Source organism: Gymnogyps californianus, chromosome 11, assembly GCF_018139145.2.
Source record: "Gymnogyps californianus isolate 813 chromosome 11, ASM1813914v2, whole genome shotgun sequence".
Classification (NCBI taxonomy): Eukaryota; Metazoa; Chordata; class Aves; order Accipitriformes; family Cathartidae; genus Gymnogyps; species Gymnogyps californianus.
The window spans coordinates 4,574,705-4,600,966 of record NC_059481.1 but is presented as its reverse complement, the minus strand read 5'-3'; the positions used below and the strand labels follow the sequence as shown (position 1 = coordinate 4,600,966).

The window sequence follows — 26,262 nt, the reverse complement described above, 5'->3', positions numbered from 1 at the left end:
TTTACAAATTGAAGTGTAATGGGTGCTGCCACTGATAGTTTGCTTCACAATTCCGAAAGACTTTAAAAAGCAAGCAACCTCTCAGTACTCTGCTTAATGATGAAGGCTATTAAACTAGAACTCTTACGTTACCTAACGGTATTTAAGGCGTCTGTAATTAAGGCATATCATAACTCAACCTAATTCCTGTTAACCTCTTCCCAAGATTTTTACAGATACAACAGACATAAGTCATGATTCTAGCAGAGACTTCGCATTATCCAGAGTGAAGTGGGACTTTTTGGTCTCTGTGTAAACAAACATCCTTTGCTCGCTCCCTCCACTACCTTCTGTGAAGAAGCTCATTGAGATTCCCCAGAATGAAGCAGCAACAAAAAGCAGTACAAAAGCTAAAAATCTGATTTATATTGGAGCAATGGAAGAAGCAGTTGCTTGGTTCTGTAGGTGTGCTGGTGTTGAGAGGATGCAAAAATTGAAGCGGTACTTTCTGGATAAGAGTTCTCCATGTTCAAGCACATTTTATGGTAAAAGGTCATTGTTAGCACAAGAACAGAGTGTTCCACTTGAACTTCTTTGCCTATTTTTTCTTCCTGAAGTCATGGGAGTGAAAACAGAATGAAAGTTCCTAATTCACTTGACCGCACAGAAATCCTCACTTGCTTCAAAGAATACCGCAATTCTAGAAACTAGAATAAATAGTTATAACCTAGGAAATACTATAACCAAGCCACAAAGCAACAGAACTTAGCACAACAAACAGTAGGTAATAAGTATTTTAAATGTTATTTTTAAATACTCAGTTTTAACATCCTGATTGCCTTTATGTACTGTATTTAACTGCAAACACATTTTAACATAAGAAATACTAACATATTTATCAGGTCAATATTCACTAGGTAAACAGTAAAACTTACCCCTTTTTCTGTGTGATGATGCCAAATCCAAATCAACATTTCGTCTTCCACTCTAGATTAAAAGATTAATAAAAGCCTCATTTCTTTAGGTGAATGTATGTGATGCATAATATTTGAGTCTTTAAAATGCATCCCCCACCCATAAAAGTGAGAAAGTTAACAGAGCTACAATAATTTCAATTGGGTTTTTACCACTATTACTTTCTCTTAACAATGATGGTTATAAGAAGAGAAACTAAAGTACTGAAACACAGTACTAAACAAATGTTTAAGATGTACTTCCCACCTAACCACCTATTGACAATCTCTAAATCCATAATGCTAGTTTACTTACCAGTGAATAACCTTCCTCATCTGATTCTGGCTGAGATAAATCAGATTCACTTCTTGACTTAATCAGTCTGTAGTTTGAGTTTGCATGGATTGAGCGACTTTCTGCAGTAAGACTTTCACTCCTGCTTCAGGTGCACACACATTCATGCGCACACACACAGAGAAAAAAAATACCAATATTAGGCAACAGTAAGAGTCGACAGTCAAATTTAGCAGGTACCACAGTTTTATTTGGGAGCAGACTACCACAGAACATCACAAGACCACACCAAAGAGGAAAAAAGTGGTCTGATGATTTCAATTATTATGCCTACAAAAGGTATTAGTAAACTTTGTTACTTCTTAACACTCTTATTGGTCAACTGAAAAAACAGCCACCTCAAATGACTGATCATTCAACTGCCTTGCGTAGTATTACATACAGTATACAGAAACACTTCTGAGCTGAGAGGACAAGAGAAACAGAGACAAAGTGGGTGAAAAAGCACTGAACTTATTAAAAACCCACCCATAAAATGCATCTTAAAGTTGACATGCTGGAGATGAAAGCCATTTTGACAACGACAGAGGCAGCCACCCATGCTTTAGGGACTAGATTTGCAAAAAAAGGCAAAAAGAATAAAAGGGTACTGAATACATGTAATCTCTCTCTGAACTCCCCATCAATATCAGAGCAGAGTTTCTGTACGCTAGAAGTTTAGACTCAGGAGCTTGCTAGTAGCACCAGCTACACAATTCCTGTGTTATATTTTAATACACACACACACAAAGATGTCTAGAATAAAAGTTTAAATGGGTCAAGTTTAGAATAAAACTGTGTTACCAAGAATATCTCAGGTTATGAAAATTAGAATACATTATGTCGTACTTATACTATTTAAATTATATACTTCTCCAATTCAATGAGCTGTCTGGCTTTATTTTGTTATTCTCCTATACCTAACAACAGTCTCTTACACATGCCAATACGTTAGGAATATTTATAAAAATCAATCATGAACAACACTTTTTTCATAGTAGGCTTTGAAACTTTTGCTTTTAAACATATCCTACAAATTTTTTTTTGGACATTACTATATAGGACATTGGTAAAGTTCAAGAAAATACAAATATGGTAATAAAAAATCCAAACACATAAACAAATTTTAGGAAAAATAAAGAATTTTTCCAACTGCCTCAGATTATCTGTACACCTGATGATCTGGACTTCATTACTATTTATCACTAAGTCCACCTCTGAAAAGTAAATATGGTCCACACAGAATAAAACTTTTATTAAGGTTTAGTTAATGTGGACAAAGAAAATTGAGAAAAATCACTATTCTCAACAAAAACGTAACATTGTTCTAGGCAAAAATCTTCTTTTAAAAAAATTCTAAGAATCCTTAGAAGAAAACTGAGGTTATTTAATCAATTATAAAGGAAGCAGACAAGAGTTAACTATTCTAAGCAAGTCAGCAAACCCCACCTTGTCATGAGTCCGATCCCCTCAGGAGTAGTAGAGGGAGGCTGCTGTAACTGTCCATCCTCCCTTCGTTTCTGGAGCTCATCGATAACAGGGCTTACTCCTAAGATCAACAAGGCACATCTGTGGATCACAGAGTTGCATGCAGCAGTATACACATCTTGACCTTCTGTCAGATCAGTGCTGATTCTTCGTTCCTGCTGAGACTGAGGAGGTGGATCATCAAGTCTAGTCCCTGTCCCAGTGTTCATCCTATCTCGATCCCGACTGCGAGCTACTTCACGGGCTGATAGGAAACATTGAAATATTTCTGTAACATGCAACACAAAAAGAAGGTCTTAACTTCTAGACAAAACTACATAGAACGAAATATTCGTCTACATCTTGGGCCAAAAACTGCCCCACTACAAAGAACAACAAATATTTTTCCAACAGTAAAAAAATACATTAATAATACAAAGCTATAAAAGAAGTCATGCAAACAGGTTAAACGAAGCATTTACATAATGTTGAGTTTAAAATGAAGAGGATAATGCAATTTGACAGAACACTAAACACTCTTTCAGTGTCTTACTGCAACCCAACTCCTGTTTGGATAGCATCAAAGAGAAAGAGATTATTTCATGTTTGCCTTTTAGCAGACGTATATAAAGTAATGTTTCTGTAAATCTGTATTCCAGACACCAGCATATCTGTAATTCAATACTGAAACAGTTTCAGGCTTTTATTAGCTTTGGTCAGTACAATGAAGATCCTATCAAAATTCTTAGCCTTCACTTCGCTTAATTCTGCTGTTGTCTTAAGTGCCAGATTCTTCTAAAGAAGCTGTGTGAGAGTCTGTATCATCTCTGTCCAAAGACCTAAAGCTCTCTTGACTTAATCATTTTAAAGTTCAGTTCCCCTTTGGAAAGGTAAAGGTAAATCCAAACACTTCCTTCATTGATGTTAATAGTTAGAAGCAGCAAGGCATCAAGGACACAAACTGAACTCTACATGTCAGGATCAGCTTCCCTTAGGATCTCCAGTAAGAGAGTCATCATCTTCCTACTTATTTGTAGGAACGTAACACTACTGTCTGTCTGGATATTTCTGGATACATTTCCTTTATTGTACCCAGAAACCCTGTCCAGGTAGAATTTGAGAACACTAAACATTTGCCCAGGATAACTGTATATCAAGCAGCACAAGCATATTGCCTCTACTGAACAGGTAACACGTGTACACCTTCTAGAACCATAAATCATCTCACGAATGTGCACTTCAACTCCATAGTACATTTTCAGGAAAGCCTACTGCACTGTGGATGCAATGACACATCATATAGAAACTAAAGATGTAACGTACATTTTGGTCTATAAGATCCCAAACAGGAATGTGGGAGTCCTAATGGGGAATATAAACTCTGTCAGCAAAACAGGTGATGACAGCAGAGACTGGAAAAAGACAACCATTCTAACAGTATCCGGAGGAACAATATTTGGAAAAGAAAAAAAAAAAAAAAAAAAAAAAAATCGATGGAAAATACTTCAAGTCAGCCGATTTGCTTTTTTAAGCTACATACATTCTACAGTAATTTTCAAAGGCTAACACGATTTCTGTCTTTGAGAACACTAGGGTAACAACAGAAAAAACAATTGAGTGTGACTGTATGTTGCTTCACTAAAATTGGAAACATTAAGGATTTACTACCCCATTGAGCCTGATTACAAGCCCCAGTCAGTAGAACAACAGTTTAAAAAGTTCACCTTTTTCAAGCTATCTTCTGAATAATTAAACAAGTTTTTCAGAAAATCCATGAGAAAGTACTGCAAATAGTGTTACAAATACCAAACTTTGACTAAAACCTCAAAGTTTTTAATAGTTTCAAGAAGAAATATTCAAAGATACAAGTGAATTCCAACTCAGTCAGCCCACTGTTATCAACAGCAGTTTTGTTTCCAAACTTCAGAATAACATTACCCTTCAAAGCTTATTACATACAAGATTAACACATACAAACACAGCAAAAATTCTATATATAAACACTGATGAAAACTCAGAGATCTATTGAATAGAAGTTTAGAGAAAACAATATGAAATCTATTAGTCTTGTAGACAGTGCATATAACAAGTGTTGGTATATGTCAGATGCCCTGAGAATTGCCCATAAAGGCAGCCTACTTGCCTAGTATTCACGTTCCCTTGTATCAAAAGACTTTTCTGACCCAATAAAAGCAGTACACCATTACTTCTCACAATGTTTATGCAGACAAATCTTTCATAATCTTTTAAATAATTTCTCCATTTTACCTCACAGAGAAAAACATATTGTTCTTCCAAAGCACGTTACATTATTGGCACACGTAACTAGTACTTACTACCAGCTGTCATAACTTCATGTTCTCTTTCCTCCTCTTCGTCTTCTTGTTCTGGGTGTCCTTCTTCTCTGTCGCGTTCTGCCTGCTCCTCCATTTCCGCTTCTTCATCAATTGTGCGAGTAAAAGAATGTTCTTGAGTATCAACATCAGCAGATTCTTGGTTATCTAACATCTTGATTAAAAAAAAAATATATATACATACAGTGAAATTAATTCTCACCAAAATGAAGGATGAACATAAAAGGACATAGGTATTTAATAAGGGTTTTTTTTTTTTTCCCCATCAAAAAGATACTTTTGATACTGTGTGAAATAAATGTAAACAGCTGTCTGTTGTTTAAGGCTTTAAATACTTAGGTTGGAAAGTTTAATTTTGCTTTAATAACTGCTACTCAGATTACTTGCAGAAAAACGTCTCCTTGTAATGCTTACCTAGACTCTATTGTCAAACTTTGACACTTCAGCATCAAAGCTTTTAGTAACCACGTGCTTTTGTCTCATAAAATTTTCTCCCTTTTTAAAGGACATGAATATGACAAAACTTACTTCGACGGACAAGATTTTGTTACTTAAAGTGATACCCAATATGTTCCCATTTTTATTCTTAACAGTCCTGAATTTGCAGTTCTTTTCCTCCCTTTTATTTCAATGAAATTAAACAGATGCACATCCCAAGATCAAAGATTAGCATATGAGGTGCACAAGAATAATAGTCTTAGAATTTGAATTTAAAAAATCTTTTTGCTTGAGTGGATATATTTGAGTTGATGCTTTCTTTCAATTTGAGGATGTAAATGCTGACCAGCAAATACTTACTACCTAAGAGACAATTTTCCAATGCAGGAAACAGCTTTAGACAACCTGAAGAAGGCAAAGCTTTAAATATAAAACACACAGTTACATTAGAGGTTTTAGAATACTTTAGAAGGTAATTAATCCTACAAATCTTGGGACATACACATCTGCCCTGTCCTGGCAGTTTTCCTTTCCAAAAAACCAGAAGGTCTTGGTAGCAGCAAATCATGGTCACCATTTTCCTGGCACCTCTTATTTGCTCTCATCATTCTACCATTAAGCCTGTGTATACTATGCAAATGCACACCAGCTATTTTTTCCCAATAGCATTAAATCTCAGATCTCCCTGAAGCAACAAAACTACTGCATACAGCTAGATTTGCTGTATTGCATCTGCACAATAAGCTTGAGGATTTCCGGGAGTAATGGAACTTATTGCACACACAGTGCACAGTACCTGCCTGTGAGCATACACAACAGCTACAACACAAACATGAAGCAACAGGTTTATTACGTGTGTACAAAATGACCACCTGTGTACGCCTGGTAAGCCAGAGAACCACCAAGCTTAATGTACGCATACTGTCCTGTGTACACACACTACACCTAACGCCTTCAGAAGTGCTGAATCTCTTGCAGATATGTTAGACCCCTACCATGAGAAAGAAAGGGGCAAAGACACATATCCCCTTAATATTAATTAAAAGGAGGATACAGACCTACACAATTTTAAAAAGCATCACTAGTGCTTTACAATATAGCTAAAAAGTCTCATAATCCTGACGTCACATGAGAATTTCCTTGATTAAAAATATCCCACTTGAAGATTGTAAACAGCAATTAAAAATCCTATCAGAGAAACCCTAATCCTACTTTAAGGACAACCTTGTAATGCCTAACAGTCCCCAGCCCTGAGTAATTCAATGAATACTTCCATCATCAATTCTGACCTGGCTTAATAAAACGATTCAGAAGTTGCCATCATGCTAGTTTCAGGCCCAGTTCTATCATGTCTAACATTCATGTAGGGCTGACAAGGACAAGTAGCCTTCAGGTAATGTGAGGGCTAAGAGGAGAATCTGGCCAGGAAGGAAGGAAAAAGTGGTGAGTAAGGCAGGGAAGGGGAAGAGGGAGGTGCAGAGAGGGACAGAGATTAAAGGTCTAGATAACTCAGTTGGGTTCAGGAATGGCAGCCAGACTAAGCTGTGGCCTGGTCAACACAGCTAAGCAATCAACATCTAAGCTGTAGGCTTCTATGGTACAGCATGCCATCTTTACAGGTAAAACTAAGCTTCAGGCTGTGCTTGAGTCAAATATTGTCAATCAATCATTTGCTTCAACTGATTTAACACCACATGTACTACAGATTAATAGACTCCTAATTATACATTGTCCATTTTCATTTGAAAACTCCTGAAAGTTTTTCAACAAGATAGAACACAAATACCAGCAACATATATGAAACTAACGTTATGTAAGATTTTCTTAATCCACAGTAAAGCCTGAAGAACTGGAAAGAGATTTGCAGTCTTACCCATCTGTCTCTTGAGGATGACCTAGTCTGAATAAGTTCCATGTTCTTGCAGGCAAGCAAGCGACTCCGCACTTTATACACACAACGGTATACTTCTGCCAACGCTTTGCCAGGCTGGTACCTACAAAAGGGAGACCCAAAACAGAAAAAAAAAAAAATCATACAAACTTTCTTTTAAAAATTGAAGTTGAACTTTTAAAAGCAGCTTTTTAAGTTACTTGCCTGCTTTCACCACAAGCTTGACTAAGTAAACTTGTATGTTTCAGAAGAGCTGCAAGAACAAATCTGGACACAGTATCTAGGAGCGACTCATTACTTAAAGTTGCAGTATCCCAATCTGAAAATAGACAGGATTCATCAAAACTGGCTACTGTTTCCAACAAACAAATATATTTTCAGTGACATCATAAAAAAATTCTTCACCCATTTAAATCTTTCAATTTAGAAGTAGTTTTAATGCTTAAGAAATAAGTTTAGCATCAATAACTCATAAATACACTGCTTCAGACAAATTTGTTTTGGTCTGCTCAAGGTACTTAAGTCTAACAGTCAGCCAAGGGCATGCACACAAACTGCCACCAGAGACTCAAAAGAGCTGAACTTAGGGTGCAACCTCTCTTTCAAGCAAGGATACCAAACTGGAGCTCCTCTCTTTACCGAGCCACTGATTTACAGGGAACTTGTTTAGAAACACACCATATTTGAGACTTTCTGCTCTTTTACACGTGGTTGAAACCACACTCAAGAATTATTTCGCAGACTCAGATCAAAAAGCCTTATCTCCAGCATGAAAGCCAACTGTTAACACAAACACAAGCTTAAGCACAAGCTTCACTGCTAATATTAACAAGAGACATTTTCAGGTCTCAAAATTAAGGTTCATCCAGTATTTTCAAAAACTTACTTTTAAATTTCAAAATAATTTTTCCTCACTTTAAAATGAACCATGAAAATAATATTGTTCTACTATAAAATAACCTAACTGCCAAGCAAATCTCCAGAAGGCACCACAATTTTCCATGGGGGAAAAAAATATTACTTTCCCACTTCCTTACAAATATCTTCATAATATCTTTTTCAATTAAATATTATCTACGAATCCTTGCAAACTGCTTTAGAAATCACAAAAACTTACCTGGCCACATAGAGTTTAGTCTAACATACCCGCTCCTCAGCAAGTTCATTACTTTGCATTTGATGCTATGCTAACCGTTACCATACAACTTTCAGTCAGCTTGCATAGTGAACAGAGCAGAACCACATCAACTTCTAAACCACCCAATTCCATAACAAAAATAATACAAATTAACCCATTCATCTCAGATTTTGCAAACAGACAACCAGCATTTTTTACTGAAATTCCTACTTCTGTGGAATTCTGCAGCAGAATTCTCTGTGTTGTTCTCAACAGGCACACAATACTGTTTGCTGTCTTCTTGATCTGGCCTAGCTTGGCCTGAGCTACAGAAAATTATGTCTGGATCCAGCAGAGTTACAGTACAACCACCATGCTTAGTGGATCTCATTAAAAGGAGACCTGGGAAGCTTGAGCAGGAACCCAGGTTTTAGGCAATAAGCATGAAGAACCATCAATACTGTAAGGCCAGCCTCCCAGAGACTTGAAAAACAAAAGATGGCTTACCCCTTTGTCCCATTCCTAACACATTTTGCAAGTTACTTTGCCTTCCCCCATCTCTTCCCCATCAATTTTTCTTTTTAATTCCAAGTTTCACCCTGCTCTACTAGGAAAACAAAACCACCAACAACTGAGTAAGCAAACGAGTTTCTTTTTTCTAGTTTGGAGGGAAAAAGAACATTGAACTACATGTTTGCCAAACACTAGAATCAATGTCAAAAATAAGTAACAGAAAATGCAAAAGAAAGATCGTGGAACATGGCAATAAATTAAGTTTATCATGTCACAGAATTAAAAGTCATTGCCAAAGAAAATACAGGATTCTGCTAGGCATGTAGTTGAAGCATGCAATATGCTTTTAACACACACACACACTTATTTCCAACATCTTACCTTTACTAACAGCATAGTCTTGCATGCTGATCCAGAGGCTCCTTGCTGGTTCTTTTGTACAACCCAAGGCCAAATCAACATAGACTGTAATCTCAGGTCTCAGCTTATAATCAAATGGCTTCTGTTCCTCATTTCCAGATAGGGCCACTTCTAATAAGGAGCTCATGCATTTGTCTAACAGAAGGGAAATACCTAAGAAATTAAACTCCACAAGTTTTGAGGATTACATGCATCTATCTAAAAGCAGATAAACAGCTTTCACTCTCCACTTCATTTAAAAAAAAAATCAAGACATCTCATTGTCCAACTACAAACTCATGTTAGATAAGGAAAAAAGTGACTTAAAGTTACAATTTACGTAAAACCTATGAAGATTTAGAAGCATTATCCAACTCTGCTTCAATAGCATAATTCTGTATCATTAATTCTACCTGAACTATATAGCCATATGCTTGCAATTACTGTATGGACCCATTTCAAAATACTACGTCTTGTAAATAAGTCTTGAAGTAGTCTGCTCAGAAACAGAGGAAGAAGGAGATGTGAACTAAGAGGAACAGGCCACAGAGAAGCAGAAGCAAGTGCATTATTCAGATAGGAAAGGATGACTAGAAATACTAATGCGGAGTCCTATTAACACTTCTGGTAGATCAGAAGGATTGAAGTTTGTTGTTAACAGTATTATTTCCAATTAATAAAAATTCCACTTTGTAAGTGGAATACAATTTAAGCTAATATTTTCCAATAATTAATATGAACAATGGAGCCCCTGGTGTGTCTGTTAAATGCTGAGCATCTAAGAGTAAAACATTTAAAATTAACTCAGTGAAGTCTGTGTTACTTCTTTCACTGAGAAATTGCATATTTTTTTCTTCCATATACATTTCCAAGACCCTTTGTAAACTACAGCATATACTTAAATACCCGTTTTCCAACTTTTTGTATTACTATGTAAATAGACAAGAATGCTGAAAGACAAACCCTAAGTACACAGACCTATTCAAACATCATCAGAAATTTCAAAACTAAACACAAATATTTACAATGACAACTAGACACTTGCATTTAACAGCTTACCTAAATGAGGAATATCCATTTCTACTCCATCACTGAAAAGTGGAGTTTTTAACCAATAGGCTGTATCTTGTTCCTCAGGGGACACTGGAGGTCCTTGAAGCATGCCACCAAGACACCGCCCAATAAGCAAAGCTACAGTTCTCTCTAGATCAACAAGCCATACCCAAGACTGGGCAGGCTGTGGTAAGGGCACTCCAGCAGGATCAATTAATTCAGGTCCACCTAAAAGTAGTAGCAATGAATTGTCAAATTAGTCGCTGTTGCCCAGATGTTAAAAACAATTCCAAAACTAGTAAAATTAACAGCAGATCTTGTTAATATTTCCCAGTTGCCCCTCAGACAACAACCTGTAAGCTGAAGAAACAGTAGTTAGGACAAATAGATCACTTAACATTACAACTTCAGCAGCAGCAAAGGCCATCACCATTCATGGTACAACTGTTCATATTCAATGAAGTAAAGGCTCTTTTAAACTCTGCCCAAGCACCTATTTTGTCCAATACATATTTCTTTGTGTTCTGATAAACATGCATAGATAAATGATACAACTGGAAACAGCACTCAATTAAAGCAGAAAACTTTGCCAAAAATATTAATGAAAAATTCAATGAATGGCAAATAAGTATAGCACCTCCTATCACAAATTTCAGTCGCTTTACCTCTGTTTTTATATTTCTGTTTCCCTGTCACCAGAAATACCTGGCGGCACATGTTCAGGAAGATGGCAGCTAATTCATGATTTTAAGTTAAAATTCTATTACACCATGAAATGGAAAGCAAAAGTAAAATTTGGACATGAAGTAAATGGATCATGACAAAATTATCTATTAGCTGCATCAGGGGAAGTTCAGATTGGACATTAGGAAAAGTTTCTTCACTGAGGAGGTGGTTGGTCACTGGAACAGGCTCCCCTGGGAAGTGGTCAGGGCACCAAGCCTGTCAGAGTTCAAGGAGCTTCTGGACGATGCTCTTAGTCATATAGTTTAGTTTTAGGCAGTCCTGCGAGGAGCAGGGAGTTGGACTCAATGATCCTTATGGGTCCTTTCCAACTTGAGATATTCTACAATTCTAAAATCAGTGTTTCTTTTACAAGTGAAGAATGGTATTTTCATGTATTGCAAACTTAGTATTTTCAGTTCAATATATATTTCCCATATTGCTCTTGGATTCCCACTCTAGTCAATATACATTCTGGGTTGACAGAATAAAGAAATTTGCCTGCAGCTCAAAATATTTCACAGCAAGGGATGTTAATACAGTTAAGAATTTGAAAAGGAGATGTAGCAATACACTTAGCTTAAGAAAAAAAGCCATCTTAAAGGGAAAGTTAAACTCCCACTACAAAAAGGTGACAGGCCATTCTTTATTTTTCAGATTAAAAGTGTGTTAGTTATTACACTTACCATGAAGTGGCCACTGTAATTCTTGATCTTCTAAAAGGGCTGCAGCAGGTAACAGTCTATTAAGACGATCTAAAGGTGGCAACAGATCTAGGAGGTAACTCAACAAAGGCCGAGCTACTGATACTGGCAGTAACAATAATGAGTTGACAATCTGAGAGAGCATACTACCAGCAGCCGATACATAAATTACATCTACAGAGGGGGGAAGAAAAAAAAAAAATCTGAATTATAGTTATATAATTACATTCCAAGCACAATTTAACAAGTCAGAAAGAATTGCATAAAAATACCTCAGCTGTCTCAAAATGTCTAAACTGTACACGTTGAATTGGGGGGGTTGTTTAATAATTATTAATCCATTCCATATTTTACTTCCACACTTTTCAGTAATCTCAAAAAAAAAATGTACTTTTAAAAAGAGAAAACTAGAACTAATGAAACTGAAACAATAATGCACAGAGACAATATCCTCTCTATTCTGTATTCTTCCCGTACGCAAAATGTTCTATCGAAAACACGAACCAGATGCTATCCTTGGGTAGACACTTAATCTCCTCCTTTGGGGGAGGCTTGGGATGTCTACTTTATGCAGATATAGGGAAAATAAGATATTTTATTATTGAAATCTAAACAACCAAGAACTGCCCGAAGCTTACGGAGCCACCATTACTGATTTTTCCACAAACATTTACCTCTCAGTTTTTCCCCAACACTACCATTCCAAGAGCTTTCCTTAAGCAGTGTTGCAGAACGGGAATAGATATCTGTAGCATGAGGCAATAAAAGCTGAAGGTGTTTGTGAAGCAGTGCCACACTGCTGGAATTCTAGAAGGAAATAAACATAAGAATAATTCTGTAAATGTATTTAAGGGGTTCATTATTTAAATCAGTTTAGCTTTCAAATACTCAGAAGATTTTCAACAGGAACCTTATAACATTCTGGTGCTCACGCATACTGAATTAATCCCCCCCCCCCCCCCCCCCAAATGATAAAAATAAGGACACATACCTCACTAACGCTGTTGATGTGGCAATAAGCCAGCAACTGTTTCTGCAGTGAACATAAAAGCTCATGAAGATGAGCAGGTTGGCTGTTTTCTGATGATGATGTACCCAGTAAAAATTTATCGCTGTTTTTTTCCAGTTCTCCAAAGGCTTGGTCCTATTAAGTCAAAAAGGGGAAGAAAAAAAAAAAAGAACAATTAACTCTGTCTTCAAATGCTATACTACTTTACTATCATCTTAAAAAGAAGCTTTTTACCTTTACCATGTGCACCTGATATCGAAGAAATCAGATAATGTCAAGTGGATCATGGGACAACCAAACTTGAAATTACAATCATTTAGAATGTCACAGTAGTGATTGTGATAGCTGTGAAGCAAACATTTCTATTCTAAAAAGGGTATTTTCAGATACAGAAATATTTTTCTTTCAACTCACCAAGGATAACTGGATGAAAGAACTCACCACCCTGCCCCCAAATCACAATATGGTAAAATAAGTAATAACCCTTTAGAATTTATTGTGGGCTGACACATAAAATATTTCAGATTAGAATCCTTCCTTGCATTATCTAGGATGGCAATAAAAGGAGGAGAAAGTAGATGGCTGCTTGACTTCACTCCGAAATCTATTGAAAAAAATGAGTTAGTTTCAAGTAGAAAATTCAAAGCAGACAGCTCCATCTAGATGACTGGTGGAGGTCTACAGAAAAGAACAAAAAACTACCAACCGTCATCCTCAGGAGCTAGGGATACTACGCCAGAGAAGTAAAAACCTCTGATTTCTTTTCGCTGTTATATTTAACTGGCTAGTTGAATAAAAAGGCGAGTCAGTTACTTGCTCTTACGCTCCCCTAAACTTTCTAAGAACAACAATCTGTTTGACACACTATGCATAATAAGATGGTTGATCTGTACCTGCTGCAAGATTATACAGTAGTCACCCTAGAGAAGCTGATTAAACAGATTCACGTTTCTGGTGTCTGCCTATCTTTCTTTGGTGGCTGAGATTATACTGACAAAAAGGGTTCCATACAATCTACTTACTTGATGTGTTACATTCTATCTTCCAAAAAATTTTGAAGCTAAAGTAAGAGCAATAAAATACTTCAGTCTGATATGAAACCATCTACATTTACATAAGCCAAGTTAAACAATAAATACCACTATAACAACATTAGAACCATAATGTTACGAGATGATTTAACCGATTTTAGTCCACTTCAGGACAAATACATATGGCACTGCTACTTTAGATAAACAAAAAGAGCATGATTTTCTGAAAGTGGGGAAAAACTTTTAACCCTTCTACGTATTCAAAATTAATTACCATTTAAAATAAATAAATAAATAAATACAAGGCCTATACATACTGTATAAAATCCCAAATTTCTTAGAAGAGTCTTCATTAAGATTTCAGCTAGATGAGTATCCGGATGACTGCTCTGGACAGCATACGTTTGATCAGAGAGATTTCCATAGCTGATACATAATGAGGAACTTTCTGTGGCATCAGATGGTGAGCTATAGCCAAGCAGAGAAGCTACATGGGTGTGATCCTGCAAGCTTGTCAGAATAATATCCAATTGCATTCTCTAAAGAAAAATGTTTAGACACAAGAAACACTCTTTGTTAATGAAAATAAAATAATGAGCTAAGAAGAAAAAAGCATCAGGCATAGTTACACAATAAAAATACTCTAATGAGACATGAAAATAAGCTGGAGGACTTTACCAAAAAAATCCAAACAGTTTTTCCTGCAGATTAGTAGTATTAGAGAACAGATAAATATACCGAATTAGATGACCATACCTAGTAAAAATCTGAGATTAAGAGACAGATATTAAACTGGAGAAAGCATTTGGTCCAATGTCTGTTCTACTTATCTGATTATTTGGGGGGTGAGGGGGCAATTATTCTAATCTATACATAGGAAAAAGGAAAAGGATAAAAAGCAGGACAAGCATACATTAGAGACCAAGGGAGGTGGCAGATGCAGAGTAATGACCTTCAATTTCAGTATTGTTCCCCACTGTTGCTGGTTATGAATCCTGAAAAATCTAAACTTGTTCTACCCTAGTAATTTTTGGGGGTTTTAGTTTGTACTGGTACTAATCTTCAGAAATCTTTAGAAAATTAGCACCAGAAGATTCTTCTTCATAGTTTCAGTATCAGTGTAAACCAGTCTATTCCATAGTGTATAAAATAAAGGATTTGACCAGGATCCTATGTGTACAGAACTGAGTAATAGTTTCTCTCATTTTTTAACCTGAGACTACTGCTAAAGCTTCAGTTCCTACTGCCCTCAAGGACAAGAACAGATGTTCCTTCAGTTTCCTTCCTTCCATTTGCAGGATACTGGGCAAGTCTCCTAAACTGCATTAATTCCTGTTCTTTACATTCAAGAAAGAAAAAGAAAAAAGGAACAACCCAGTCACCTTTGCAAAGTAGGGTGAAATCCATGTAGGAAAAGCATTATACAAGCATTCTTCCTAGAAAATAGTTAATTTTCTGTTACCAAGACTTGTTAAATCAGGCTAGTATTCAAAAATATCTAGTCTTTAAACTTGTCTAGATACTCTAACACAGCAATTCCTACCCTTTCTGCAGTCAGCCCTCACTTGAGAAAACATGTAGTGCTCCCTACCTCACTAGATTCTGACTTAGCCAGGCTACCTACAGATTTTGTTAAGACGGGCTTTGCACTGCATCTCACCAAGAACGTGCTTGCACTCTGCAAATGAGGCTCACCTCACTGTTTAAAATGTTCTAGCAAAAAAACCCCCATAAATACACAGCTGCTTTCAAAGCACAGCATATTTTTACTTGACCTTACCTGTCCTTTTGATAAGCTTTCCCATCTGTCAGGACCTTGGGGTAGAAGAGAATGTAGCAATTCCATTCTCTCTCGCAACGGAGGAAGCAGCATAGTTGCTCCTACTGAGAGAGTCTCAATTACGACCTAAAATTAGAGTAGCAGAAAATACTTTTTCAGTGGGGGGGGGGAGGGGGGAAGCATCAACTCAACTGTATCTTTAAAAAACACGCTACATCACACATGATATATCCAAAACATCCACCTAATTTCATTTAACATCAGAATTCTATCACACAATAGCACATTAATCTTTTATTCTGTGATGCAGAGATATGTGGTACATTGAAGGAGTGAAATGAGACAAACATATTGTCAAAACAATAAAAAATTCTTTGTAAGTTGCTATTTCCTGTAAGAGTGTCATCTTAGAAGTTACTCAAGTAAGTACTCAATCCACAACATTAATATTTTAGGCTCATATTACAAGCAATAATAATTTAAAAGTTACAAAATAAAAGCAGCTTTTTGAAATTCTTATGCAAACATTCTCCTCTGCTTTCAGATCATAAAACAGTGATGGTGATTAAATTTTTTAACTTAGATGAGTAAAACTGGTAAGTCAGAATTGTGTTCATCAGAGTGTCAAGTTCAGAAAGTCAGACAAATCTCCAATTACACAGTCAAAGGAAGAAAGAAAAGAGTAGTAGAATCTTCACACGTAAACAAAAAAGCATTACTTACTTCCTGAATTTCATCAGGGACAGAAGAGTCCATCAGTCTAAACAACAAATTTCGAAGAGGACCAGCTTGCCGGCCAAGAATGCTAGTAGCTACACCTCCAGCCAGTGCAAGTGCAAGATGATTAGAAAGCAGCTTCAAACACAATTTAAGAAAATTGTGATGTTCCCTGTAAAAAGCAATACACCACTGTTAATCTCTCCTATTATTAGCCTTACTCCCTTTCACTTACTTGTGCACTAAGCTTTTAACTCTCATTTGATTTTGCATACCAGAAAGATAAGTAAATTACAACTGGGACTTTAAAGAAACCCCTCTGAAAACCTACTGCCAATCTGCTTAAAAGAACAAAAACCAAAACTAGAATAGAGAAGTGTCTTTGTGGACAATGGTTCCAAGAGGCATTCAGTTTAGAAAAGCAGTCCCATGAATTAGGAGCCAAAATCATCCCCAAATACACAAACAGACAGACAAATATATTCCTCACAAAGGGGGGAAAAAAACCCCAAACTTTTAAGAAGTAATAAATGTAATCTTCTCTCAGAAGATTTAGGAGTACAACAATCAGATTGAAAAGTCAGGATATTAATTTCTAGTCTTCTTAAAAAAGAAAACTTTTGAAAAACTTTGTAGCAAGGAAAAAAGATTCATAAGGGTCTTTGATATTTATAGTGGTTTTTGCAAATGTCAGTGAGGAAACATTCATGTTTTCATATTTTATAGCAATACATTTAAAACGTCACCTTTGGTGAAAAGACTTAAATCTGGAAACTGTAATAATGATTACTGATGATTTGTGAAGAGGCTGTTTTAGTCAACGTGGCATTATCAAGATAGGCTTAGTTTTGTTGCATTTAATTTTCTGGAGCATCTTCCAGAAAAGACAAATTTGTGGAAATGCATAAAAGCTCCCCAAATCCAAAGCAAGGAAAATGCTTCTTGCACATGTATTTCAAACCTAAGCAACATTTCATGTCTATGAATCTCTCATTTGTGAGAAGCAGCTTGCATTTTCAAAACTAATGGAATATCTTATCTGAAAAAAAACAAAAAAACCCCAACCCACATGGAACTGATCATGAAATATCCTAAATTGTCCACGACTAGCCTGCGTCTGTATCAGAAGCAAACTGCTGTAACTGCAATACCACACCTCGTTACAAAGTTTCATAGCCAATCAGCTCCTGAAAAAATTGAACTGCCTTTCTCCGTTTTGTTCATTCAGATGGAAGACAGTTACGCTACTTGACATAACCTGAACAACAGGGTCATACATGACCTTTAAAAAAGTCTTTCATGCATTCTGAACAATTTCTAGTTCTCCAGAGGTGATCAGAGACCTTGAGCTGCAAGAAGGAAACAGCCCACCCTCACATGCTAAAAACATTTGTAGAAAAATATCCTAATTCCTTAGACAGAAACAGGGTTTTATCAGAGCATTGATCCCAACTCAAAATGCAATGGCAACTATACATCTCCTGGTCTGAGCATCATACATGCGTTAGTCAATAACTGAAAGTACGGATTGATGGATTATCACTTGAAGAGGGTTTTTTTGCCTAAGCTTATCACTAGATTACAGTCAGTAAGCGTCCACTCAAACTGGTTACAGGAGGAAGAACTGGCAAAGCAGAAGTAATGTACAGAAATAGTAAATGCATTTCAACTATATAGAAGAATGTGTTTTAAAGGCTAACTCTGAAAGAAAATATTTAATTGTGCATAATTAAAATAAATTCCAGACAAAAGATCCTGCTACATTTGAGGCACTGAAAAGCTCCCGTGTTATACAAACAAACGGCACCTGAACGAGCAAATAAACCAGACTTATGCTTGTTAAAGAAAAGACTAACCAAGACTAAGCCACGCACCACTACTGTAAAGAAAAAACATTTATAAAAATCTGTAACATGCATATGCTGTATATACCTTGATGAAGGAAAAGGAAGAGGGGGAATTTCACTGTTAATTTTGTCACAGTAGTGCTCAAGAAAAGAACGAAGATGCGAAAAGGTACTTTCTTCAAGGTCTACACAATAGGGTCTGTGCCATGCCACAACTTGCCTGGAATCAAACATCAAAGTACGTTAACCACTGAAAATATTCTAACTGCTTTAATAAAGTAACAGTTTAAGCAGGTTGAGTACACACTTGACCAAACCAATTTTTTTTCTTAGAACAAACTAATATGATTGAGGCAGACTAACTTCCTCATCCTTGAAGGTATTTTCTGCTCTCTTTTCTGTAAAGTTCTTTACAAATCAAACACTCTTCATTTATGGACAAAAACACCTACAATGCCATAAATATAAAGCCATATGTGTTTAATCTGATTAGTACAAAAGCTGTCCAGTACTCACAAAGTTGTTTTTAGTAAAAATGCCAGATTATAAAGACTTTGATACAATGCGGGGAGAATTCAAAAGGGGTAGTACCACTTAGTACTATTTGAATCTCGCTATTTTCTTAATTGATTTAAGATAGCTCCCTTTAGAACAGGGCATTTGAAATTCTTCCTGAATTATCTTCCAAATATTAAGGTTTTCTATTCCTTTGTGTTAGTCCATATATAAATCTGAAGTTTACTGGTTCACTTCAATCACTTGCTCATGTCTTTGGCGTCACAAAGTATTATTTCAGTTGTTGTTTATTAATAACCAAACTATTTACTTAGGTACCTGGTTTTAGTTTAGGTTAACACGTAACCATCCAGAAATTTGTTAAGATGTCTAAATGCACATCAGTAATTTGTCTAAACTTCCCCATTTCCCAAAGTCTTCTGCTTAGTCAGCTCCTTGTTACACTAAAGGAAACTGCCTAAGCCATAAAAAAAATCCTGTCAGAAGCACAAAATAAAAAATACTAAGTTGTTTCTCCTCCCACTGCCTAGCTTGTGGATTTTTAGGAAACAGAGGTAATTTTTGTCCAATAGCAGGTAAGAAATCTTCATATACAAAGAACTAATATCTAAATCCTTGGTGCTGCTATACTTTCACTTGTAATCTGTAACAATTTAAAAAGAAGAGAAGGGGAGAGAGAGGAAGAGAAAGAGAAGGGGAGAGAGAGGAAGAGAAAGAGAAGGGGAGAGAGAGGAAGAGAAAGAGAAGGAGAGAGAGGAAGAGAAAGAGAAGGGGAGAGAGAGGAAGAGAGAAGAAAAGAGACTGCAGTCCAAAACATTACAAGCAGCATACTTGAAATGCATGATGTGGTTAACACCTTCAGGAATGAGTTAAACGTATCCCCAAAGTGGACTTGTATTAAAAAAAAAAAAATTATATCTGTCCCCCAATGTCATTGTTACCTGTCCCTTGGAAGAGCTGTCCAGGCAAGGCTATGGGACGTTCCTGCTGAAATTTGTTGAATTGCAACTCCATCTAAACCACTTACTTTCTTCGGTTTAGTAATGGGACCGGTGGAGTTTCCCTGACCACACTGTCCCATTGAATTGTTACCCCAAGCATAAACTTCATTATCTATAAACATAAATAAAGTAGAAAACAAAACCTGAGATACAATTGCTTTTGATCAAGAGAAGGACTATGTATTTTTACACCTTATTCTTTTTACCATGAGAAAGTGCCAAACAGTGACTGTCACCAATCGAAATATCAACTATTCTTGTAGCAGCCAGTTCTTCAATAAGCTTGGGTCTGAGAGCAGTTGCCTCTGAAGAGCCACAGCCAAGGCATGCACCGCAGCCCCATGCATATACCTAGAGCAAACAAACCACAAAATATCAGCATGTCAAATTTGTATTACTGGCGACCGTGAACAAACAAAATACCAGATAACCACTTGCACAATAGTTGCAATTACGCTTTCAACAAAACATGCACAGTACTTTCACGACTCTAACGTACATTTCACATAATCTACACTTCTTCCCTCCAACCACTCAGATCACTGGCCACAGAGCACATCAATGGGGAGGCTGTTGCAAGAAAAGAAACTGCTACAGTAAACTTCAACATTCCTAATCCATACTTTAAAAACCCCTTGCCTTTGAATCACAGTGGGGTGAGGGTGTGGGGTCAGTTAGGTTACATGTGTAGAAATGCTTATTGTATTACATGTATATACATCATGCCAGTAAGCACCCTCATTTACCACCTAAACATTTATCTCCAAGCTCTCCTGAGATTTTTGAGATTAGAAATAAAACTTTCAGTTAACATCTATATTCTAAAATACACATACATTTCAAAAAACTATTAAATCACTTTACCACCTGAGTTGGTTGATGCATTAAAAATTACAAGCATTTCACTGCTTTTTGCTTCCATAACCCACTTCACTTCCTGAATCCAACTTGATTTTGCTCTGGTTACATTTATTAACCTAAAACTAATTCGTTTTCTGTGGCTAAGCAAGACTCTTGAAAAGTATACTTTTACATGACTCTTCAGCACATTTTGAATTACGCTAGTGTATTAGGATCTCAGTACTTTAGACAATCTCTAATCAAGAACTTTACTGATATTTAAGTACTAGTTGAATATTTTCTCAACAGTCAAAATAATAAATGCTGAAATAATGAACCCACACCATCTTCACCCACTCTCATCAGCTGAGTGAAAACTTGGTTTTGCCTACCTGCCCTGTTGATGTCAAGGCAAGTGAAGACTGGCTCCCAGCACAAACTTTTCGAATAAACATTCCTTGCAAGGCTTCTATAACTTTAGGTTTATATACTCTATTTGTATCACCATGACCAAGTTTGCCTACAAAAGGAGGGAACACAAGTGGAAGGTATTTTCAATACACAAACTACAACAATTAGAAGTACCCAAAAAGAATTCTTTTAGGATTTCAAAAAATGTCAGAGTATATTTTTAAAATTAAAACATATTACAATTTTTATAAAACCTATTCTCTTTCAATTGCAGTAATTACAGACTTCAGGAAATATATATTTATCATAGTGTATTTAAAAATTGAAATATTAATTCCATATATGTATACTATTCATTGCCTGCTGTTTAATTACTAAAGCCTTCCAAAGCACTAAACCTTTTCATATTTGGCAAAAGATTACTTTATAAAGCGACTGGGAAAAAACCCAACTTTTCTGCATTTTTTTCCTAACAGCTGTGTGCATTTGTGTAACCATTAATACTTTTATTCCCTTATTCTTCCTTTAAATTTCTCTTGAAAACAGCTATTCATCTCCACAACTTCACCATTTTCAAGAAATGACCTCAAAAACAAGGACTGTCACTAGACCACGTCAGTGTGTTGACAGAAAAACGTTCCTCAAAAGGAAGGAGAAAAACCAAAATCAAATGTGAAATGTATTACAAAGACTGATAATTTCTACAAAGGTTATGCTTTGATTCATGTTGTTTTCGCTTTCCTACAACAATATTTTAGTACCACATTATTACTATCCAAAAGCCAATTTGTTTGTAATTTACTGAAACAGAAGAGCAAACTCCAATACTTTGTGAAGGTTAAGATGCCTGTCCCGCTAAAAACTGATTTTTCAACTGAAATTACAGAAAGAGGAAGACAGAGGAGTGGGAACAATTCTATATGTGCATGTCAGAGCTAGCTTTCGAATGAAATTCAAATTCCTACCCAGTTCTACTAACCACCAATTTGATTATGAGATTTCTGTAGTCTGCATTTCCTCTTCTCCCACTAGGCTAGGAAGCAATAATTCAGCAATTTTAATCTGAGTTTTAAATTTTATCTAGTAGAATAACCAAATTTAGCTAAATACAGTAATGATAGAAAATGAATGATTCTGTGTTGACAAAGCATCTACTGGCAATGAAGGTTAGCAGCCTTTCATTTTTGAGATGGGAGATGTTTCTTCAAGAGGTAGTTTAAATGCAACAGTTTCTAGTATGCGAATGCAGTTATTGCCATATCAAATGAGTGAGTTTATTTGAAAGTTATCAGCAAAGCATTTTTTCCAGAATTGTTTATGCATTCATTGAGCTTTCTGCTCTGTGAAATCCCTCTTCCTTCTGATACCTTTTTTTTAAAGTCTATAATCTTGCAGTTAAACTTCAAATATTGTATTTAGATTTTACTAAAATCCTTTTCTTGAACAGCTACCAAATGACAAAACAAACAAACAAACAAACTGCAAGGAGTACTGAGGCTATAAGGTAGATGGAATAAGATGAAAATTACTACCAAAATGTTAGTTTTACCTACCGTTGTCTCCTCCTCCAAATGACCATACTGTTCTCCCATCTTTGGACAGAGCTATTGTGTGTGAACTGCCACAGGAAACCTCTCCTACATTGCTAATATCTTTTACTAAAGTTGGAATGTTGCGGCTGTTGCTGTCACCATGACCTAAGGAAAAAAGAAAAACATATTTTCTTTTTGTGAAGATTTAACTACTATTTATGGTTTGTAATTAAGATTTTGCAAAACTCATATACACTGTAATCATCACAAACGATAATTTCTGCCCACTTTTTGGAAAGATTTGTAGTAAGGTTTGGAAGAGATCTCTAGTAAAGTCAGCAAACATTTCATTTTTACAAGACATATTCCAGAACACTTGTTCGTACCTTACTGCCACTAAATCATAGAACTATTTTTACCTAGTTTAAAAGAAATAAAAATAATTACTAGTACAATTACCTTTAATACTAGTTGATTAGGTAGCTATACTTCCTAATACTGGGCAGCAGGTAGCCTGAACAGCATGAGGAAGCTAAAATAAGGGCACACTCATACTACTGTCAATACAAACATACAATACATACTGCACAGACAAATAAAACCAGCAAACTAGTTAAGTTTTAGACAGTCACACTTCTAACTGGTCCTTTCTGCAGAAGCCAAATACATTACAGTATCCCCTACTTCATAATAAGCACGAGTTACATGTCTAATAAACTACAGAAATTCTGCAGATATGGAAGAAAAAGGGGGGAACAGGGAAAAGAATACTACATGGTATCCATAACTGCTTAAATGTGAACAAGTTACTATGACCTAATTAAATGCCACTTTTTAGCTGCGTACTGGAACTCACCATTGCACACTCCAAGCTCCCCAAAGCACATAAAAACACCACGTTAACCTAAAACTCAATGAGAACGTTTCCACAATTCCCCCCAAAATTGTAGGTTAAACCTCTAAACCAGTGTTCTTTTCTTAATAGCAGGGATAGGCTCAGCACTTCTACTGATTACCTTGAAAAACTGTGACAGTTTAAGTTGTAAAACACTGTCCTCATCTTCTGCCCCGTCAATTACTTGCTTTCACCCCTCTACTTGGCGATCATGACATTCAAAGCAAAGATAGCAGAAAGGAACTAAAGCCCAACTTGAAGCAATTTTATCTGCAAAATCTGTTGGTTCAACTGAACCTGCTTGAGAAGGATGGTTTTATACTAGGCATACCAGCTGTACAGCAAAGATGATGAAAGAGACAAGTGAACTTTAAAAGCAAATAGAAATACTATGTTTTTCGCTTCAGTTAAATTTAACTTTTTAGACGTATTAAAATAAAAGGACATCAAGCTATTCTGGCAAACAATGTCAAGTATCCTTATTAGTATCACATTAGAATCGGACTCTTGATATTATTATTCATGACTGTTCAAAGAACCATCTACCATCACTAGGTCATGTTTATCTAGAACTCCAGTTTATTTTAAATGTCTACTGTTTACATTTAAGTGGCAGTGGCAATCATATACAGTCTTACGAATGAATAAAGGCAACTTTTCCTGAAAAGAAAAATTTAAAAAAATAGAATCTTTGTAAAATTAACTGCATTAAAATCTTTTAAGAGTCTCTGCACTAGTTTTAACACAGTCACCTATATACACACACTTGTGTACATGCGTGCATGTGTATGTGTATTTAGAGGGGACAATAACAGAACAAGGCAAATACGTGTATAGTATCATTACTAGACACAGGAATTCTTCCAAAAGCATCTCATGAAATTTTAAAATTACCCAATCTTCCGAAGTCTCCTTCTCCCCATGTATATAGCTCTCCATCTTCTGTAACAGCAGCGCTATGTCTGTATCCAGCTGATACACATACAACAACCTGCATTACATGCAAAAATTAAATTCAAGTTTTTAGACAAATTGAATAGGAAGTTTGAAAGCTTATGAAAGTCAAGTTTCAGAAGCAGTCTACATAAATAGACTTGCTCACTCGTGTGGAGCAAGTACACACATAAATTAATCTTTGCAATCTTTTCTATTTAGTATTTGATAAGTGGAAATCAGGACACAAAGAGACAAGTTGATATATAAAACTTGTCATGATTTATTTATCAAGCAAATTTAACATAATGATATCCTAGTCTACAGCAGCAAAAAGAAGCATCAGTGGATGTTTAAAACACTGGCCAAAACATAGACAGATAGGGAAGAGAAGGCCTTATAGGACAATACAAAGCCACTTTTCAAATGAAGCCACCAAAAAGTTGCATACAAAAGTCCTAACGTTACAGCTAACAAAAGCAACCATCTCCTGGAATGTCACCACAGTTCAGCAAAAGCACATGAGCAAGTTTTACTCTTAAGACTATGAGAAGGTTTACTGACAATGCCATTATCCAAATAACATGCCTAGAGGCAGCTATTAGTTTTAGTGCTTTGCTGAAAGCAGACCTGGCTTCAAAGAGAAGTTTAGAAAAAACACAGAACTTTTTCTTAAGATTTTATATATTTCAAATTTTACACAATACCACAACTGAACAGAACAAAAACAGGTGTTCTACTATACAAAACATACCTTTCCTTGCAGAGGACCCTGAATAAGTTTGGGATATTTCTGAGTTGAACTATTTCCATGTCCCAGTTTTCCATAGTCACCGTCACCCCAGCTGAAGACTTCCCCTTCTGTTGTAAATGCTAAAGTGTGACCATCAGATCCTTTTGAAGATGACACTTTTTTAATAGACCTATGAGGCTCAAAAGTCAATTTTTTCAGTGTGGACTGATTATTGGAGTCACCCAGTCCTAGTCTCCCATAGCTGCCTTTACCACAGGCTCTAACAGAACCATCCGTAGAAATAACAAATGTACAATATTGTCCAGCTTCAATCTATAAACAAAAAGGTTAAAATAGTAAAAAAGAAAGATTAGATAAATGTAAAATTCACATATAGGTCTAGAAGTCTGTATTTTTAAACGGACTGTCAGGTTTCTTTACATAACCCTTTCATATAACATAATGTAAAAATTAAGGAGAATTTGGACTTCTGCAAGCAGTAAAATTCAAACTCTTGAAAAATATTTTATGAGTAAATCTATTTTCTTGAGGTAAAGGATGTAAACAGTGATTTATCTATTTTATTCATCTGCATCTCTTCTACAGACTACAGAACTCAGGCTGCTTTCAGATCTCTAAGACTCACGGATGGAAATGGACAGTCTTTGAAGGTATCTTAATTTCTTAAGATTAAAAAGACAAAGTAACAGCTTGATAGAGCACTGTAGGTTTTGCTTAATTTTAACCAGTACCAAGTGGTAACATTACAGAAATACGCCAAATGCTAAAAATCCACTACCACTTGAGACTATGCATTTTAATTACATAAACACCAAAGAAATAAGACTAAAAGTTTTTAAGAAAGTAAGAACTTGCCTCTATCGGAAAGTCAGCGCACAACTGAAGAATGACCTAATACCAAACCAACTAACCCTGCAATAATTTCCTATAGGAATCTTAACACACCGTAAGTGCAAAGCAGGTTCAAATCTGAAGCATAAAGGCACTGCGTGTCCACATCATAAAACAGCACAAAGCAGGTGGTGGACTGCACAGTGACAGCCCTATTTACTGTGAATTAGCTTCTTCATA

The 26,262-nt window shown here is 36.0% G+C and overlaps 1 protein-coding gene across 7 annotated transcripts in view; it reads right to left on the bottom strand.

Moving 5' to 3' along the window:
* HERC1 (HECT and RLD domain containing E3 ubiquitin protein ligase family member 1) overlaps window positions 1-26,262 on the bottom strand; it is a 108,960-nt gene that overhangs the window by 58,476 nt on the left and 24,222 nt on the right. For 6 of the 7 annotated variants that reach the window (XM_050903326.1, XM_050903331.1, XM_050903327.1 and 3 more), the window contains exons 5-25: window positions 25,192-25,503; window positions 24,399-24,495; window positions 22,631-22,774; window positions 21,059-21,186; window positions 20,033-20,177; window positions 19,767-19,938; window positions 18,395-18,529; window positions 16,469-16,634; window positions 15,746-15,871; window positions 14,283-14,504; window positions 12,917-13,069; window positions 12,600-12,732; window positions 11,908-12,099; window positions 10,505-10,726; window positions 9,428-9,601; window positions 7,621-7,735; window positions 7,399-7,519; window positions 5,070-5,241; window positions 2,716-3,022; window positions 1,249-1,369; window positions 915-966 (exon numbers count right to left, since the gene is read on the bottom strand). In XM_050903326.1, the coding sequence (XP_050759283.1) occupies window positions 915-966; window positions 1,249-1,369; window positions 2,716-3,022; window positions 5,070-5,241; window positions 7,399-7,519; window positions 7,621-7,735; window positions 9,428-9,601; window positions 10,505-10,726; window positions 11,908-12,099; window positions 12,600-12,732; window positions 12,917-13,069; window positions 14,283-14,504; window positions 15,746-15,871; window positions 16,469-16,634; window positions 18,395-18,529; window positions 19,767-19,938; window positions 20,033-20,177; window positions 21,059-21,186; window positions 22,631-22,774; window positions 24,399-24,495; window positions 25,192-25,503 (3,409 nt within the window). The remainder of the gene's footprint in view (window positions 1-914; window positions 967-1,248; window positions 1,370-2,715; window positions 3,023-5,069; window positions 5,242-7,398; window positions 7,520-7,620; window positions 7,736-9,427; window positions 9,602-10,504; window positions 10,727-11,907; window positions 12,100-12,599; window positions 12,733-12,916; window positions 13,070-14,282; window positions 14,505-15,745; window positions 15,872-16,468; window positions 16,635-18,394; window positions 18,530-19,766; window positions 19,939-20,032; window positions 20,178-21,058; window positions 21,187-22,630; window positions 22,775-24,398; window positions 24,496-25,191; window positions 25,504-26,262) is intronic. The other variant, XM_050903330.1, reaches the window with a different exon arrangement.